Source organism: Bacillus rossius, chromosome 1 (genome assembly GCF_032445375.1).
Source record: "Bacillus rossius redtenbacheri isolate Brsri chromosome 1, Brsri_v3, whole genome shotgun sequence".
Lineage (NCBI taxonomy): Eukaryota > Metazoa > Arthropoda > Insecta > Phasmatodea > Bacillidae > Bacillus > Bacillus rossius.
This window is the reverse complement of record NC_086330.1, coordinates 365,524,874-365,543,809: the sequence shown is the minus strand read 5'-3', so window position 1 is coordinate 365,543,809 and position 18,936 is coordinate 365,524,874. Positions and strand designations below refer to the sequence as shown.

Genomic DNA, 18,936 nt, shown 5'->3' with positions numbered 1-18,936 from the left:
TTTTAAACAAAAAACAAACACATACGTGTTGAAATACTCCTAAAACCATTAAAATCATTTAAATAATTATTTTGGACGGTTAATCAGGTTAGTATAGCTACATTAAAAAAAATTGGGAGATTGTGTGAATGGTTTGTTATGTGAGGTTAGGACAGCTATATATTAAATTAGAAACTCCTAAACAACCATTAAAATTATTTGACAGTATTTTTAATGTAGCTATACTAACCTAACTAACCGTCCGCAGCGTTTTAAAGTATTTATAATGTAGTTAATTGACCGTTTTAAATAAAAGTTGTCCTAAACATGCATACACGCAGCCAACGTTTTTAATTAATGAATACATAATCACCTATTGCTCATGTTCACATGACAACATTCTCCAATTACAAGAAAAAACCATTTGATACTCGCAAACAAGAAATGGCTACCTACCTACAGCTACAAGAATACAGCATAGTCGAAAAAAAGAGTATAAAAATTGGAAGTTGCCAGACCTATCTATGTATATAACCGTGGCCGGTTCGAATCGTATTTGGAATGCTGATGTGGAGCAGAAAATTGAGGTTTTGTGGTTTATTTCCATTGAAGATTTTTGAAGATGTGGATAACGTTTCCGGTATCTCTAAAACAGCTAAATCAGTGTTAGAAGACGACAATAACAAACCAACAGGATGGGACAGACTATATCAAATGTTCAGTGTAGAGTAAGTTTTACTGTATGAACCCCTGTCTCCATCATACTGGTTCTCTTCTGTGCTACTCTGCGTATCGGAATTCGAGCGGTGGGTTCAACACACATGTCTACTTGTTGTGTTTCCCCCCTTATAGGGGATCTGGGTTCAGTTCCAGGCAACGGGTTTAAATTTGCAAGAAATATCTGTTTGTGATTAATGAAGATTTAAAGAGTGCCGATTAAATTCTCAGGGTGTGTACTTAAAGAGTTGACCATATAATTAAATAATAAAGATTTTCCCATAATGCAATGAATGGCAGAGAGGCAATAACAGTTGGTGTGGAGAGTGTTAGGAAGGATTTTATTAGCAAGGATTTTACTAGCATTTTTTTTGTGTGGAGAGAGTTGGGAAAGGTAAGATACACAGTGTACTGGCTATCGGTAATTTACTTACGATAAGTTAGATAAAAACGCAACTGTAATAAAAACACCTAAACTCCCTTAGAGGGTTACACAAAACAAAAGGGAAAATTGGTGCATTTGACGTAGTGGTTTTGAATGCAAAATAACTTAAATGAAAACTACACAAACCAAAGCAACAGTGTGTAGTGGAGGATGAAGAGGGAATACTCTGGTTTATAGTGAGGATAGATGAAGATTCGGTTGAGTTGGATGGGATGATGTTTGTTTTTAGAAAATTAAGGGTCATTTAGAAGGAGATATGGGAGGGGTGTTGGATTGTTGGTTCCTTGCCACTGGGCAATTTCGTAATTAAAAGATGAATAGAATTATAATAGAATTATTTAAATTACCTAAATAATAATTCAGTGCAAGTAGATAGGCACAGGCTACCCTCTGCTCTTTCTTCACTTCGACTCTGGGAAGCAGAATAAGGGGGGAAAAAAATTAAACTGAAAACATGATTATGAATGGTACGGAACATACTTCAGCAGTATGGAAAAATCACAATTTTTGGAATATTATTTCAATTTTTTTCAGAAATGCTCCCAAACTCTGCAATCACCGAGCCACACTGTTGTACTGGTTGTTTTGTTCCAGTGAGTTTGGCACCCACAGCCCGGAGCTGCATGTCGTGTACCAGGCGGGTTTCTACGGTGCTTTTATTGGTGCCTGCATCGGGGGCTTCTTGGGCTCAAAGGCTGCTTACTTGAACTTCATGGATACAAACCAGGCAACAGCATTCAAAAGCCATTTAGATGCCAAGGTATGTCCCCAGTACCTACTCTAGCTTGTCATTTTTAACCTTACACGTGATTTTTGCAGACAAATTTGGCCTTACATTACTTTATTCGTTCTGGATTGATGTAGGTCTATACCTTTGTAACTAAATAATTCTTACTAATGTTTGTTGCTTACTCCCTTACTTTTGGATTAGACTTCACCTTTCTCACAAAACAAGTTTTCAAAACTCTGCTTATTTTCAGCGTGGCCAAGTTACAACTGTAGGTGACCAAGATCACCATAGGTTAAGAATTTTCTACGAATTTAAAGTTGGTTGTTTGTAACTTCTTTTCACTGCACTCCTCATTTCTGAAGGAATTCTTCTATCTTATGAAAGATAGAAAACTGTAACTGTAATAAATTTTTTTAATATTAATTTTTGTAATTATTAAAACTCTTTAATTGTGTACTAAAATTAACTTTATGTGACCAAAACTTGTTTGATACTATTTTTATGGTAAATATTTACTTGGGCGGTATTTCCGAAAAAAAAAGTTAAAAATCCGAAAATACCTTTATTTTATGCTCTTCAACTTCCTCTTTTCATTAAAAGTGGCGGAGGTAAGAAATTCCAAATACTTTAGGAGATATCGAATTTTTAAATTTCATCATATGTAGTTGAGCGGTATTTGCAAAAAAAAATGGTAAAAATCCGAAAATACCTTTATCATATGCTCTTCAACTTCCTCTTTTCATTAAAAGCGGCGGAGATAAGAAATTCCAAATACTTTAGGAGATATCGAATTTTTTAATTTTGCAATACAAGACCTGTGGAACCATTAGAGCGGCGCCATTTTTGTTATTTTGCAGTGTGTTTGTGAATACGTGAATCGTGAATGTGTAATTAATAAAATGGTTGATTAGGTCAGGTCAGTTACATTATTAATACTTTCAAACTAAGCCGACATTAAAAATTATTTTGTGAATTAATTTTAATGGCTGTTTAGTTTTAAAATTTTTATAATGTAACTGACCTGACCAAACAAACCCGGACAGAGGGTGAACAGTAAACTAAAATGGTCGATTAGGTCAGGTCAGTTACATTATAAATACTTTCAAACTAAGGTGATATTAAAAATAATGTGAATTAATTTTAATTATTCTTTAGTTTTGAATTATTTATAATGTAACTGACCTTACCTAACAAACCCGTATCAAAGGATGTACAGTTACAACTCACGTAAATTTTTTTGTTACTTATTACTTGCGCAACAATATCAAAATAACAAATAAGACTTTAAAATTAGAAACGTTAAAAACTCACCTAAGTTGGAGGCGGTAATTAAACACCGTTTTAAACAATAATTGAACTAAATAATCACGTATTAGTTCATTTAAAATTCTGGCCTATCACGAACAATCACGTGACATCATTATCCAATAAAAAAATAGATACTCGTACGTAAACAAGAAACAATGTTGCACGCACGCCACAGGAATGCGCTGGTTTTGTGCTGAAATTTAAAAATTTGATATCTCCTAAAGTATTTGGAATTTCTAATGTCCGCCACTTTTAATGAAAAGAGGAAGTTGAAGAGCATTAAATAAAGGTATTTTCGGATTTTTAACATTTTTTTTCGGAAATACCGCCCAAGTAAATATTTACCATTTTTATTCGTATGTATATATACTGTTTCATGTAAGGTATTTTGAATGTTATTGTATTTTAATAATCTTGACAAATGATTTTGTTTATTATTTAACATAAGGGTGCATACTAAAAATCCCAAATAAATTTTTTGACAAATTGGTAAACGTTCTGTATCTCATGTCCAGGTTTATCCCTTGATCCTGAATAATTTTATTTTGAAGTACATGATGCTTGCTGTTTTAGTTTGGTACCTACATTGAAAAATTCTTAACATAACAAAAATGTGTAAGTTGAATAAAAAAATATTTTTTTATTATATTAAACTTAAAATCATAATTCATTGCTACAGGTCTATCACAAGTCACAAGTTTTTTATGCCCAGCATCTGTCGACGTACCAAATTAAAACAGCAAGCATCATGTACCTCAGGATACATTTATATGGGATCATGGTTATGTAATTATTAGATTTACTAATGTATCTGACCTAACCCAACAATCATTTTTTGTACGAATCTGCAAATTTTTGCAATTATCTAACCTTATAAACATATTTTGTGTACATGTACAGGCATAAGACATACATGATATTCCTGAGCATGACTTTATGGGTTATCCACATTAGTAAATAAATAAATAGTTTTTGAGAAATAAAATTACTTTTCAAAAGGGGCAATGATGCAGATTTTTTGTATTCCCATCAGTTTACACATTATTATGATAATGAAAGTACCTTATGTGTCACAAAAGAGTCCCTATTATTTACTTTTGCGATTCATTAAACATCCTCCACTTCACTGGCCCTCAGGTAGGTTCTATAGCTTCATCTAAGTGCTGGCAATGATATATTTATATTTTCCAACATCTTCTTTCACCCAAACATGTTCTGTTTTTGGAGCCTTATCAGTCCAGGCAGTTTTATAGGGATCTTATAATTTTCCTCGTTTTTCAAACAAGTAACATTAATAATGGTAAAACATGTCTGAAACATATTTGCGAGAGGTATTTACTGTGATAAGATGCAAGATGAATGCATTTAAGTGAAAATTTATTAAGAATGTGACTAAAATATTTGTTTACAGTCACTTGTTTTGTATTATCTTATATTTTTTCTTAGTTACACCCTAATGTATTTTTTAACGTAATTTCCTGCATTGCAAACTCTTGAGTAAATACCGGTTTTGAATTTTATGATTATCCATACTATTGCTTTTATATGGAAAAAAAAAATAGGTTTTATGGTGAGCAAAAATACTTAACATAACATTACACTTTCACAAAAAAAAAGTTCTAGTTTTTGCTGTCAGTTGCATGTTAGTGTCCACTCACCTGGTGACCATACGCCGGGTCGTGTGGGTGGGTTGGCATGCCTGCTGCTGTGTTGCAGAAGAAGCTGCAGGACCAGGTGACCATCAGCTTCGCGAGAGGAGCCTTCAAGTGGGGCTGGCGCCTGGGACTGTTCTCCGGCAGCTACATGTGAGTGTCGTCGCTCGTCGCGCTCTGGAGCAGATTAGCTCGGTGTGCACTGCATGGAGACGCTTTAATTTCTCGTTTCATTTACTTGACGAGTACATTGCTTCCTTTCTGACCAATCCATTCATTGCTTCATGGTTAAAAACACAATTACTTACATGCTGCTGGTGAGACATATCTGGTCGAACCATCTTCTTTGCGTGGTGACAGTAGTCTGTGAGGTGTGAGGCACATGTTTGTTAGAATTTTTTTTTTAAATGAGTAATTATTATAATAAAATGTAATATATTCAGGGTTAGAGTTTAAGGAATATTTTAACCTGCCCAACGGACAGGTGTAATCGAAAATTTGCCTGTCCGCCATTCAATTTGCCTTTCCGCTGTTTTACCCAAATAAAAAAAATTTCAAAGTCGCTGAAAAAGTGAGAAAAAAGGATTTTTGCAATATTTTGCACCTATTTTTATCACACACTTAACATCCTTATTTAATCATCATTTTCAGACAAGTCACTGTCTGAGTCACTGCACGAATTACTTTGCTGATTCTGTCTTGAACATCTTCGATAAGGAGGCTGAAAGGTTCAACGTTTTCTCTGAACATTATGATACCAGAGATTTATTGCTGGTGCTGGATCAAACTCACTTTCAGCCATTATTGTTTATTTATAGATATTGTCAGAGACGTTTTATTTGCGGTCGCGGTCGCATAAATGTTATTAATCACCTCTGCTGCATTAGTGCGTCCGAATAACCTCGGCGTCACAAGTTGCACCTGTCCACCGGACAGTTGCCTTTTTTATTTTGCCTGTCCCGGGCAGGCGGACAGGTGCTAAAATCGAGCCCTGAATATATTGATTATAAATATTATTTGTAATATTACTATTATATTTTACATGATTATTGATATAGATTTGTAGATTTATGGTATATTAAAGCCATTAAATTCCTTTTGTCTTCAAGAATTAAACTTGCATTGCAATAATATTACAAACAATAATTATTATTGTTTATAAATTCAGACAACTGTATTTCACTAAGCAATTTTGTTTGTTAAACTTCTACACATTGTGTTAATATTTGCATAATTAGTTTTATTATTAGCTATGGTCAGTGGGATGTGTTCTACAGTTGACTTGCCAATGTACTGCCATAACAGTAAAAAAGCTACAGTTTTTTTTAAAAACTACTTTTCCACTAATTTTTGTCATGAAATACAGATGTCTCATTTGACAAACAATTCAAATTTTATATAAAAAAAAATACAGCTGCAGAATGCTGGTTTATTCTTCCTTCTGAAGATTCTGACTCATAGCAGATTATCATGCTCCCCTGATACTTCGGTATTTACTGATGAGCTTGTATTTACCAGTTGACTCCCAGTCGGTTTAGAGTCCGAACGACGTCTGACCCCCTGTACACAGCAGGTGGTGCTTGTAACTAAAGTCCCACAGTCAGGAAAATTCTAACTTAAGAAACTGCCATTCGGTTACCGGTGGTAGTTTCCACTTGAAGGTTTAAAAAAACACATACTATGTTCCAAAATTACTGTGACAATAGATATAGCATGTTCAAGCAACCTTCACTTAAAAAGCTTCTCTGAAATATTGAAATGTGTGTGTTGTTTCATATGAGAAAAACATGGCTGTGGTTTTGGAATAAACATCAGTCTTCACACTATACAGTAATATAAGGGAGGGGGGGAAACCCCACCACCTAAATTTTTTTAATTAGTCTGTGTAGTATACTGTTTTAACAGTTAGGTTACGTTAGCTACATTAATTACATAGGTAGTATATATTTACTATGTATTAAATATGAATTAGCTAGTAATGTAGCTGGCATTTCACTTTGCATGAATCGGCAACTAGTGCGAAAACATAACCTCGGAATTATATATTAAAGAAACAAAACAATAACCAGTACTAGGAAACATGAACGTACATTAAATAACTCGCCTGTGTTGGAGGCGGGTTGAATTCTTTCGCTAAGAGCAGATCAGTTTCTCAACTTTGCTTCGTCTGTCTTACCTGCATAACCGCTCACAAATTTACTGACCGTTACAGTGATGCACCATTAAATCATCACCTCTCTACAAAACAGTGTCCAATCCATTACAGTTTTAATATTAACATGACATTTCCTGGAAATGTAGTATATGCTTCGATTTGGTAAGGTAAAAAAGAAAGTTTACTATTCAAGATTCATTGTGCCTTTCTGAAGATATTTCCTATCATAACAATTTTGACTCTCAATTTTCAGTTTATTCTCGGAAAAATTAACAATTGCCCAACATTTTTTGAATTTAACTGTGCGGGAGAGGATCTTGTGGTCTGTCAAAAATTCAAACAATAAATGTTATTTAATGTGACAAAATCACATTCATCCAGGGAACACCTGCTACATAATCTTTCGATAAATCTCAAAATACTCGCAGAAGAAACGTCTTACAACTGCAATATCCACATTTAAAACGACGTTCAAAGTTCTTGTTACATTTCATAATTTAGATGGTCCACAGAAGCCAGTAAAAGAACTGACACACAGTCAGACGAACAGTTAAAAATTTGGTTTATGTTAGCAGTGCAACGTATTAACTTCCTTTTTGCAATGAGAAAGTACCATGTATAGTTATTTAAACTATACAATTCTGTACATCAATCATCTTGATTTTACTGTCGAACCTACATCACAACTCTTTCATTAGTATTTATGATCACCTAAATGAGTAAAAAACAACACATCGACACATGCTCAATGATTACTGTCTTGTCTCACATCTGGTGCAAATTGATTGTAACTTGTTCCTGGCGGGACCATGTCAGTGGCGTGTGATAGCGTGGCGTTGCGCTGTGCTCAGGCTGGTGTCGACGGCTCTGTCCGTGTACCGCGGCAAGTCCAGCGTACTGGAGTACGTGGCCGCCGGCTGTGTCACGGGCGCCCTCTACAAGTTCAACCTGGGGCCGCGAGGCATGCTGGTGGGCGGGCTCATGGGTAACGTATCTCCACAGCGTGGCCCTAATTCATACTCGCTGTGTATAGGAGTCATTACCATAAGATATTCAAACAACCATTACCTGATTAATTATCCTTCACTTTGTTGCCATCAGCAACCACCATAAAGACAGTGTGGCAAAAATTGTCTACAGTAAAACTGTGTTGAGAAAATGTAACTTAAGAAAAATTCGTCCATAGAAAGATAATAAAAAAAATGAATACTTGACCTATGCATACATAAAATTTTACTCTTTTAATAAGTTATCATTATTATTAATAAGTTGAAATTTGTAAATACCTTGAGAAACTTTTTAACAGGGTTTTGCTGTATGATTTTCCCCCTTAGTTAAACATAAATAACTGAGAGCAAACCAAATTGTTTTGTTTAAATTGACTTACTGAAATAAGAACATGTTATGTCTGTGGTAAGCTATTCCGCCAATCGTATTGCGATCAGACTTAGTGGTGGACCAGTTAGATTGGAATTGCAGGCTACTTCCTGAAAACCATTAACCAGTCTTGCTTCTTTCACACCACATTGTTTTGTGTTGAATACCCATCTGGCCATCTCGCATCAACAGCTTCTGCCAATGCCTATGTTTCATGTTGTTAAAAAGTATGTATTACATTCTGCATTGCTCTTTCATCCCAGTTTCTTTGCTGCGCCATAATCCTGTGGTTCCCCAGTGCATAAGCAGTGTGCTATACAAAACTCATAGTCTTTTATCTTGGCATGTTTAGTAATTTAATTTTCCTTTTTAGTTCTTTTTTTGGTTGTCTCATCGCAAATCCCTAACACGTCCACAGTACTTATCACTTGAAAATAAGCTTAAAATGTACTGCCATTTTACTGTGCAAAATAAGTCTGTTGCTATTTCATGGGCCAGCACAGCTTATATCCATGCTTAACGTGGCATCTCCACCGTAGTTCTTGTTCACCAATTTCTCAGTACTCATCTAAAGCACCGATTCAAAATGTGTCAAGGGCTACAACAAATTTATGCTGGTGACATGCATAAGGTTTATGATTCGTTAAAGACTCAACACAAGTGGGGTTATTGTACGACACCAAAACTTTCTGGCAGTTAGCTTCAGTTGGTAGATGAAAAGGGGAGTGGAGCTTGGAGCGGACTTTCTCGGCGAGGTTGTGGCCGGGTGGCCGAGGTGCAATGCTTACACCTGCCGGTGTGTTGCAGGCAGCGTGCTGGGGCTGATGGCGGGCGGGTGCTCCCTCGCGCTGCTGGACATGACGGGAGCCTCCATAGAGAACGTGCGCTTCTGGCAGTACAAGTGGAAGGAGCAGCGCCTGCAGTGAGTGTCCCGACACTACTAGCGCGTTGTGCCACACGCCAGCGTACTGCGTGCTGCGGCAGCCTTCTCTCTCTCCGCACTCTGTACACAAACGTGTACTTGAAGAAATTAATATTTTCTTTTTAAAATTACTCATGAACGCTATTGCAGGAATTAATAACAGGGCGCCAGAGGTATTCAACGGGTAACAACAAAATAATACTAACAATAATTATTTTTATTGCATTAACCATAGCATGAAAAACCTCGAGTCATGGAATTAACAAACAAACAAATATTAAATCCAGTCTATGGGATGTCGTAGATAACCTGACTCTTAAACAAAATAAAATAAAAGTATTAAAGTTCCTGAAAGTGTTCACAAAGTAAAAAGGCTTGGGGTTTGCTCCGGCTTGCTCGAGCATGAAATTCCTAACTTCTGGACCTCTGAACTTGTGTGTGTGTAAATTGTGGATTTTTAAATATTTTTGCCGATATTTTTCGAAAGTCAATATTCACTTAATTTGATAATAATTCAAAGTTTATACTAATACTGTTCAACTACGTCAACGGTAAAATTTACGTTATCGTCCCAATATAAAGACGATGCAGACCATACCTTAACGATTAAGGTCGTTCAGAAAATACGTCGTCACTCACGTAAATTGAATGCCATCCTTCAGCATTCAATATCAGGGCGTCGCTGATTATTGCCCTGTATGCAGGCGTATTTTTCACAACAATAACGCCGAAATTAGCCTCGCCACGTATAAATATTCCCCGAGGGAATACACTTCAACATGCACTAAATGGCGTCATTTTCCACTTTTATTCTTCTCTCTTGCCTAAATTAAATTGTTACTTGAAAAGGGCCAATCACGGCCGCTACACGTTAGCGTCCTTTTTACCTAAGCCAATAAAATGTCATTATTACACAAGCATAGGCTCGTTGAAGCTGTTCCAAACGCCGCACGATTATTTATATCAGCAGTTGTCATGACGACGCAGCACGAGCTGCGCGAGCCGCCATGCAAGAAGCAAAACAAAACACTGCCGAAAGTCCGGGAAGCGGTATTAACCTCGAACGTAAAACAATAACAAACAGTTTCAGTTAGTCTGATAATACCGTAGTATTACAACTCGTCACCTACCTGCTCTTCCCACCTCCTCCTCGGTCTCCGTCATTTTCCCTTTTCTCCGCACACGGCTCCTGCTAGCACCGTCTCATTCCCGATCCTGTCCGGATAGGAACATGTTAACCCCCCGAGGTTATAAAGGTCTATAAAGTTTAATGCCAAGCAAGTATTTAGAAACAAGTTTTTTTTTTTCCTTTCCAGAAGAGCTGTATGCGTAGCAAGAGTAAACGGGCACTCATCTTAGTGATTTCTCAAGAGAGACTTACTGCAGTTATTAGCAAGAACTTTGCGTACCTGTGGTGACCATAATTCATAGTGCCAAAATCACAGATTCCACTAGATATCTAGTGGCCACTAGGACTGTGTATTAAAACAGTCATTATAATAACTTATTTGAATAGATAATTTTTCAAATAATACTACTGCTTAGGGGTGCGTTCCTTAATGTCATAGTTTGCCTGGGTACTATATAATTAGTAAGGTTATTTAGTAAAATGTTGACCATTGCAGTTGAAAAGAAACAGAGACCTTTGGGAATAAAAGAAAATAAATTACAATGTTATATTTAATGAAATTATGGGAACGTCGCACTGTTCCTAGGGTAAATCACTCGCACCCTCTTCTAAGCCGGTGGCGCGCTATTTAAATGCCGAGATGTGTCATGTTGAACACACACATTAGATCGAGCAGGGGAGGTTATGAGTAGGGAAGGAGACAGTGTTGCCTTGCGTAGTCCTGGATGATGTTTGCTTTCGCAATTTAAATAACCTAACCTACACTTATTTTTAACACCATTCATTTGATTTGTAAAAAAAAAAACTGCATAAACATGAAAATTACTGAAAAGAAAGTGTAAGAACTGGGAGAAAGGTTAACTATGGTATTATTTTTCCATTTTCTTCTGCCATTCGGTTTAAAACTGATTTTCCCCCAGTTAAAAACTAACAATACTTAATTTTTTTTGTGTGGCATATTAAAAAAAATAGCTTTTTTTTTTTGTTGTTTGTAAACAAAAGCTACTCACTTGACTTGAGTTCTTGAGTTGCACTATTGAAAGATTAAAACATTTAGTTAATTTTAGAGGTAAAAACAATTCTTCAAAATATGTTTTGCTATATTTACAAGCATTAATTTTAATAGTTATGTTTTCACTGCTTTCAGTATTTTCATGCAATTGATCACAACTGAGAAAAAAGAAGTATGTAAATGGCTGTAATTTTCAAGGAATTATTCTGACAAAGATAAAGTGTATATACTTTATGTATAATGACTAGAGACATGCATATTTCGCGATTGCGATAAAACGAATTTTTACGCGAATTTGAGTACATTTTTAAGAATAACGCGATTTTCTCACATTTTGGATAATAACGCGAAATCCTTGAATTTTCGGCGAACAGTCAGAACATTTTCCTCATTCTAACACGGCAATTCAATTTGTAAATACAGTAACAAACGTGAAACAACAAAAAACCAAAGATAACTACCCACACAGTGTATTTTATAACATGAAAAGTTGCTTTTATTTCTAAACATGTAACAATTTAAGCCTAGGCGTGTAAAAGTCCGAGTAATTACAGCAGGAGACAATCTAAAATGTACTAGAGCTGTAGCAAACCGTATGTATTCGTTACTGAGTAACGGGTGCGGCATCTAGTAACGAGTAACGAAACGTTACACACGAATGCATTTCGTTACTCGCATCTTTCGTATGTTTCACGCATGCGCGCGCTTATTCGTTACAAAGAACGATGTTTGTTTATTAATAAAAGTATAATTTGGAAATTCGTCGTCCAAGTTTTTTACTGTTTATTAAAGGTATTGTGTGTGTAGACAAAGTTTTAGATTCGAACAGAAACAACGTAAGAAAGTATTTTTTACAAATTATAAATATGTATGTTTTTGTTTTTTATAATCGCGTATTTTCACGTTTTATGTTCTTATCTTAAAAGATATATTATAATAAAGCCGCTCTAATGAGAGTTAATTGTTTCTTGGTTAACAAAAGCTGTTCATTATCAAATATTTTTAATTGTTTATATTCAATTTATTTTTATTTACGCGACGTCATACTGTACGCGTACGAAATACGACTCGATTCGATGCTGTTACATAAGATAGCATGTGCCATGACATGCGGTATCAGAAGTAACGAGTAACGATACGAAAGTAACGAGTACTAATTGTTATAGTAACGAATACATACGGGTACACATTTTTTCGTTACTTTTACACCTCTAAAATGTACTAGGGAAAAACGTAAACTCACGAATATAGAAACGTAACGGAAATGTCGGAAATATTACGTGGCTGATCGTAACATTGTAAGTGCTGATACTGTATTTATGTCACAACTTAGCCGAAATACTGGTACGAGACATGAACTTCACAAGATAAAATGAGTGGAATCTTGGGCTGTGTTCCAAATAATCCGCACTCGCACTTGCACTCGCACTTGCACTCGTGCTCATACTCACACCCACAATTCCTTGCGTGCAAAGTGCATGCTCCATGCGTGCTCGCCATTTGGAACACAACCATACTCCAAAGTAAACACACCCATGTGTATGAGGCTTCCTACAACAATGTACAATGCTAACAGCTTCATTAAGACATGTACGTTGGTTTATCCATCACCTAAATGCATGTAGCCTATGTATATGTTTATGTTTCATCATGTTAAAATTAACTATCCTAACCTGTACCTCCGGGTCAATTTCCGTGCTATTACCGGTATCATACTTGTTCATCTTTGTTGCATATTTGTTCCAAGTCTTACAGATCACATGAAGACATCGCGTGTTGTTTAATTACGAACACGTACTTACAATGAAACGTGCATTGTTCATTTGCCTTTGTTTTAGATCAATAGTCCAGACGTAAACGTAAACAAACAATGGTTACGAGAGTACGCAACGAGCATGCATTCAAAAACACTCGATATGCGCACTCGTTCTCGTGCTCGCACTCGACTATATGGAACAACACTCTCGTGACGTCACTTCCGAGAGCGAGTACGTGAGCACGCATGTTTACCTATTTGGAACACAGCCTTGGTAACTGTTTTATACGTATTATATAATTTCGGAAGTATTATACTGTTGACGCATATTTTTTAAACTAACCATTTAATTGTGGGGATCGTAAATAATTAATTATTGGTATCAAGACATCAAGATGAACGTAAACTTGAACATGTCACGGCAGCGAGTAAGCGGGTGCGTATACCAATAAACTGGTATTAGAACTGGACAAAACTGGTACACGGGAGGTGGAGCTTATATTTTTTTCCGCTAAGCTCGCTTCTATTGGCTGGCTGCTGATGGAAGGTCACGAGTCTGGGCGGAGCATTGAATGAGTTATACTGCGCATGCGCAGCTCAGAGAACAGACGCCGCAGGCCGCACTGTAACAACAGATGATCGAGTACAATGACCTTTCTCCGCGCAAGGCGCGCAATTGACGGTAAATTTTCATCAATTTGCGCCCCTTTTTTATTTATTTTTACTGTGTAATGTAGCCCGTTCTGAACGCTGCAGGATGCGACTGTATTTTAATTAACTTTAACGTATTTCTTACTTTTCCCTTTATTTACACTTTCCCGCGCTTTTTACACTTTTTTACTTTGTCCCCATGAAAAGTGCAAATAAGGGGTTTTGCTGTATTTTGATATTCGGCTCGCCTGGACAGTCGATTATCACGGTGTTTACAGCAGGTTGTTTCTCGAAGCGTTGTTCTCTTATATGGTCTTTAGCGTTGTTTGTCCATTGCGTCCATTTTTATTAACCAAATACCAAATTTAAAATGCAAACACGGTGACGATTCGTAACATTCTGTTGTGCGCAAGTTAAAGTTTAACGGGTCGAATTTTGTTACAGATAGTTTTCAACGTCTGTGAAATAAATTAAAGGTGTACAATTTAAAGGTCTGCTAAAACATTAGGCCTATTAAAATGCCTAAAGTGCCGGTAACTGCAAAACAGCGAGCCTCTGAATTTTCTCAACACGGACTTTATGCTAGTGATTCAACCACACTTTTTTGTCGTCACTGTAATGTCACCGTCTCTTGGGATAGGAAAGACTCATGTGAAAAACATGTAGGCAGTGAAAAACACAAGAAGCGTCTCTCTTCATTGCAAGGCTCATCTAGCGCGCCTGAACGCCAGTCGTCAATATCTTCAGCGTTTCAGACAGCAAAAAATAATGTCCAAAAAGACAAAAAGTTGGAATTTATAAAGGAAACAGCAGAGACCTTTATAAAGGCAAATATACCCCTTGAAAAGCTTGATGATCCTAATATCAGGGCATGGCTGAACAAATACATCGAAGGTGCTGGAGACATGCCACTTGCGAGAACAGTCCGTGAGAAATATGTAGGGGACATAGCCAAATGCAGAATTGAAGATGCCAAAACTGCATTAAAGGACAAAAAAATTGACATACTGTGCGACGAAACAACAGATAAAATGGGTAGGTGTGTATTTGTTGTTTTATTTAGAATTCTGAATCTTCAACAGGATAAACCAGAAATATTTGTTGCAGGAGTTCACTTTCTTGAAGCTGCTAATGCCACAAACTGTGTGAGGGCAATTTTAGATTCACTCAAAATGTACAATGTACAGTATGGTGATGTGCTCTCAGTAGTAACCGATGCTGCTCGTTATATGACCAAGGCTGTTAGTACTCTCGAAGTAATCCTTGGAGACCAGTTAACGCATGTCCAGTGCTGGGCACATAAGTTAAATCTTGTTGGCAATGTCTGGGTGAAAGAGTTGCCTGAGTTGAACAATGCTATGAGCAAAATAAAAAATGTGTTCAACAACACCAGGAAAAGAAGGCACCTGTATGCTAGCTTTCTTGAAGAAAAGCATGGAGAGAAACGTCCATTGTTCCCACTTCCTGTTGTTACTAGATGGAATTCCTGGTTCAACAGCGTTTTTTATGTAGCAGACTACATACATGACATTGTTGATTTCTGCAAAACAGATGAACTAAAGGCAACACAAAATTCAGGGGTTGAGTTTCTGTGTTCACTCACAGAAAATGACATTTCTCTCATTCTTTGTCAAGCTGTCTTTGTGAAAGAGCATGCCAAGAGCCTTGTAGAGCTAATACAGAAACTTGAAGGTTCTTTGTATCCAACTGCCCATTCACTATATGGACTTGCAAGGTATAAAAAAAAAATTTGAAAACATCACTCGTGGCATTTATTTTGAGGCAACCAGTAGAGCTTTGTCTAACATGCCCCCCGCTAAAGCTGCTGAAGCTAAAGTGTCCATCACAAGAACAGCAACACAAGCCCTTTCCAAACTGAACTCTCTCATGACAACTGACCCAAGTAGAAAGAGATTTGAAGCAATTCAAATTTTTAGTCAGGAAAGTTTGTTGCTTGCTAAATTAAACCCAGAAATGGTGCAGAAACTGAAAACTGTCCATAGTCTCTACTCCATAAGCACTGAAGAATTAACAGCTGGTTTTGGTCAGCTTCAGGACATTGTTACAAAACAAATGGAAACAGACAATTCAGTGGACGTAGTGAAGTCATTGAATGTAGTAAAGCTGTCACAGCCATTGTTTGCTTCCAGCTGCCTTGAAGCCATCTGGATGCCTTCTGCAAACGTTGACTGTGAACGATTTTTGTCCTCATATAACACAGTCTTAACAGACCGCAGGACAAATTTAAGTGAGGCTAATTTGTGTATCATGGCTACTTTTGCTTTCGAGAGCTAAAGTTTGAGGATTTTGTTCCATGTGTTTATGTCACTATTTTAGAGACTTCATATTTATTCTTGCTGGTTTAGGTACTAAAATATTTTCAATTACTGTATGTAAAAAGTGATGTGTAAATTCGATTGTAAATTACTGCTGCTAGTGCAACTGTACAATGCAAGAATGTGTCCAAAATTTCAAGGTATGCTTAGCTTAATTTTTTAAATTTATAGTGCTAAAACTATTTAAAAAATAACACCGCTTTTGATGTATGATAACACCACTTTTAAGGGTAAATAACAACGAATTTTGCTATAAAATAAACCCCAAAACTGCATGTCTCTAATAATGACTAATGTTTGCTTGTCTAGGATTACCTTTTACCACAATTCAAAATATTTTTTCAACTGGCAAAATGTGTATACACCTACTGGAATGTTCTCCATAAGTGGAGCCAACCACCCCGGCGCAGCTCTGTGCCGGGGCGTGGCGTCGGCAGCTGCGAGATGAGGCTCGCGGCTGGTAACTGTCCCGTCCACGGCTTGTCGCAGGCAGCAGCAGGCCGTGTTCAAGGCGCGGGACGAGATGGACGACAGCAGTCTGCTGAAGGCTCACAACAAGATGGTGGGGCCCTCCGGTGAATCGCTGGCGACGCTCGATGCTGGGGAATCTGTCGACCGCTGACTCGTGTTTGCAAGGCACGTAGTCACCCACCAAGTCAATCATTTGGTGGTACGACGTGTAGAGTCATGAGCTGTTGCACAGTGTGTGCTGCTCTGACATTGTACGTGTTGCGACTGTAAATGGTGGTTAGTATTCGTATCAAATACAGCGCACCATGCACTGAAATGGAAGTTAATGTAAATCTTCGCATTATCATGTAACTCAATCATTTGAGATTAAAATGTTATTTATATTATTTGGGTCGGTCATTTGGTAACCTTCCGCACTGGTCTGCAATGACTTAGGGGTAATTCTGTAACTGCAGTGGTTTTGCATACACGTTCATGCTTGGGTTGGACAATGCCACATGGAAGGACGAAGGGTGAAGGACACGACAAATAGGAAAGGAGTGTTTGTGGAGAGACTGGATGTGGTTGCTACAGGTATAGAAAACCAGGAAAAGTCAAGAAATACCAGGAAAAGTCTGGGAGATCATAATTGGGAATTATTCAGAAATTCAAAATGAAAACAAAACACAATGTGAAAATTAAATACTACATTCAGTGCTATTGATTTTTCATTTTTTACATTGAATTTTGCAATTGGTTAAGTTATGTTAGCTGTGTTGTAACCAACAGTGAAATGATTTATTTCACAGTATCTTAAATGTCAATCCAACCAATCATCTACACTATTTTAAATGTAATTAACCTAATCTAACCAAACTTAACGTCCACATTATTTTAAGATGATTTATTTGAAGCCAACCTAAATATCTCACCATTGTTTCATCACAGTACAGTATTTATAATAAAATAAACTAACCACTTTTTAAACTGGTAAACTACTTGAAGTACCACAACGCCCTCTTAGAGACTAGAAAACAAGAGATTCTCCTTCTGAATTATCAAAAATTAACTTAAAAAAAGATGAGTTCTACCAACTAAAATCATATTGTAGGTAGGAGTCCGTTAATAAAGTTTTCTTCGGAGAAAAGAGGTATGTATCATGTAAATGTTAACCTATTTTGGTAGGCTTAAGTTTATAACTACAGTAGACTCCCGATTATCCGGCTGCGGATTATCCGGTTTGCGGATTATCCGGTTTGCGGGTTAACCGTGGCATTTTTCACTTCCATAAAACATAAACTATTTTTTATTTCCATGACAACGTCACTTGTGTAACATTAAATCCAATGAAATTAATTAGTAAAACATAAATTATTAATATGACGAAACATCAAACAATATTTTGTTTTTTCCTCCATAGCTATTGTGTATTTAATTCCGACGACGACCGAGGTTAAGCCAACGTTTATATTCCGCCATCCCGCATGTCAGCCGTGTCAACTCTTGAAAAACAAGCCAGAAAAATTCAGGATTAGTTTACCTCGCACCTCCTAGGATGCACTAGTTGCAAATCAGTTTGAAACGCATTTAGTAAATAAAAATCAGGAATTGTGGTACCAGGTTAAATATTCTTTCTAACAATAGAAAACGTTAATTTTTTTTTTTAATCTTATTACAAATGAAATATATTTCCTATAGTAAAACATTATGTATTTGGTAGCGCCTACATTGGAATGTTATTCTCAAGCAGTATTATGTATGTAAATAATACAGTACGTGAATTATTAAAATTAATTTTAGGAGGTTAAATCTCAAAATGTTATTTAATATTTATTTTAATGCACGGCTAACTAGTGTTGGGCCGATTCCTGAAATATACCGATTCCGATTCCATTTTCGATTCTTAAATTAAAGGGTCGATTCTTCGAATCCGATTCCGATTCTGATTCCTTAATTTTTATCTGACGACGTTCAACAGAGTAATATACTCAGAAAAAAAGGTTATTTATGATTTTAAAATTACTTGCTTTATGTTTCATTTTCTGTGCAGAAATTAACATTATATACAGCTTATATAATGTTAAAAAGCATGTTCATTACCTTCAAGTTACGCTACCTTGAATTTCTAGCACAATTTGGCCTTTTAACCTTGCAAATAGTTAAGATGAAACACGTGTTCAAACACTGCCAATAATCAAAGATGTCATATGACGTAATTTGGAAATAATGTTATAACTTAACCAACTTTAGATACCTTACATTACCAACTCAAAATATTTATTGTAAAAAAGAGGGTTGTACAGTTAGGTTAAGAATT

The 18,936-nt window shown here is 36.4% G+C and overlaps 1 protein-coding gene across 1 annotated transcript; it reads left to right on the top strand.

The window, feature by feature from the left end:
* Window positions 1–14: 14 nt before the first annotated feature.
* On the top strand, window positions 15–17,026 carry LOC134528372 (RPII140-upstream gene protein). The gene is made up of 6 exons (XM_063361944.1): window positions 15–707; window positions 1,736–1,901; window positions 4,896–4,984; window positions 7,838–7,971; window positions 9,171–9,285; window positions 16,659–17,026. Exons 1-6 carry the CDS (start codon window positions 541–543, stop codon window positions 16,789–16,791), a joined length of 804 nt encoding a protein of 267 aa, XP_063218014.1. The 5' UTR covers window positions 15–540; the 3' UTR covers window positions 16,792–17,026.
* Window positions 17,027–18,936: the final 1,910 nt, after the last annotated feature.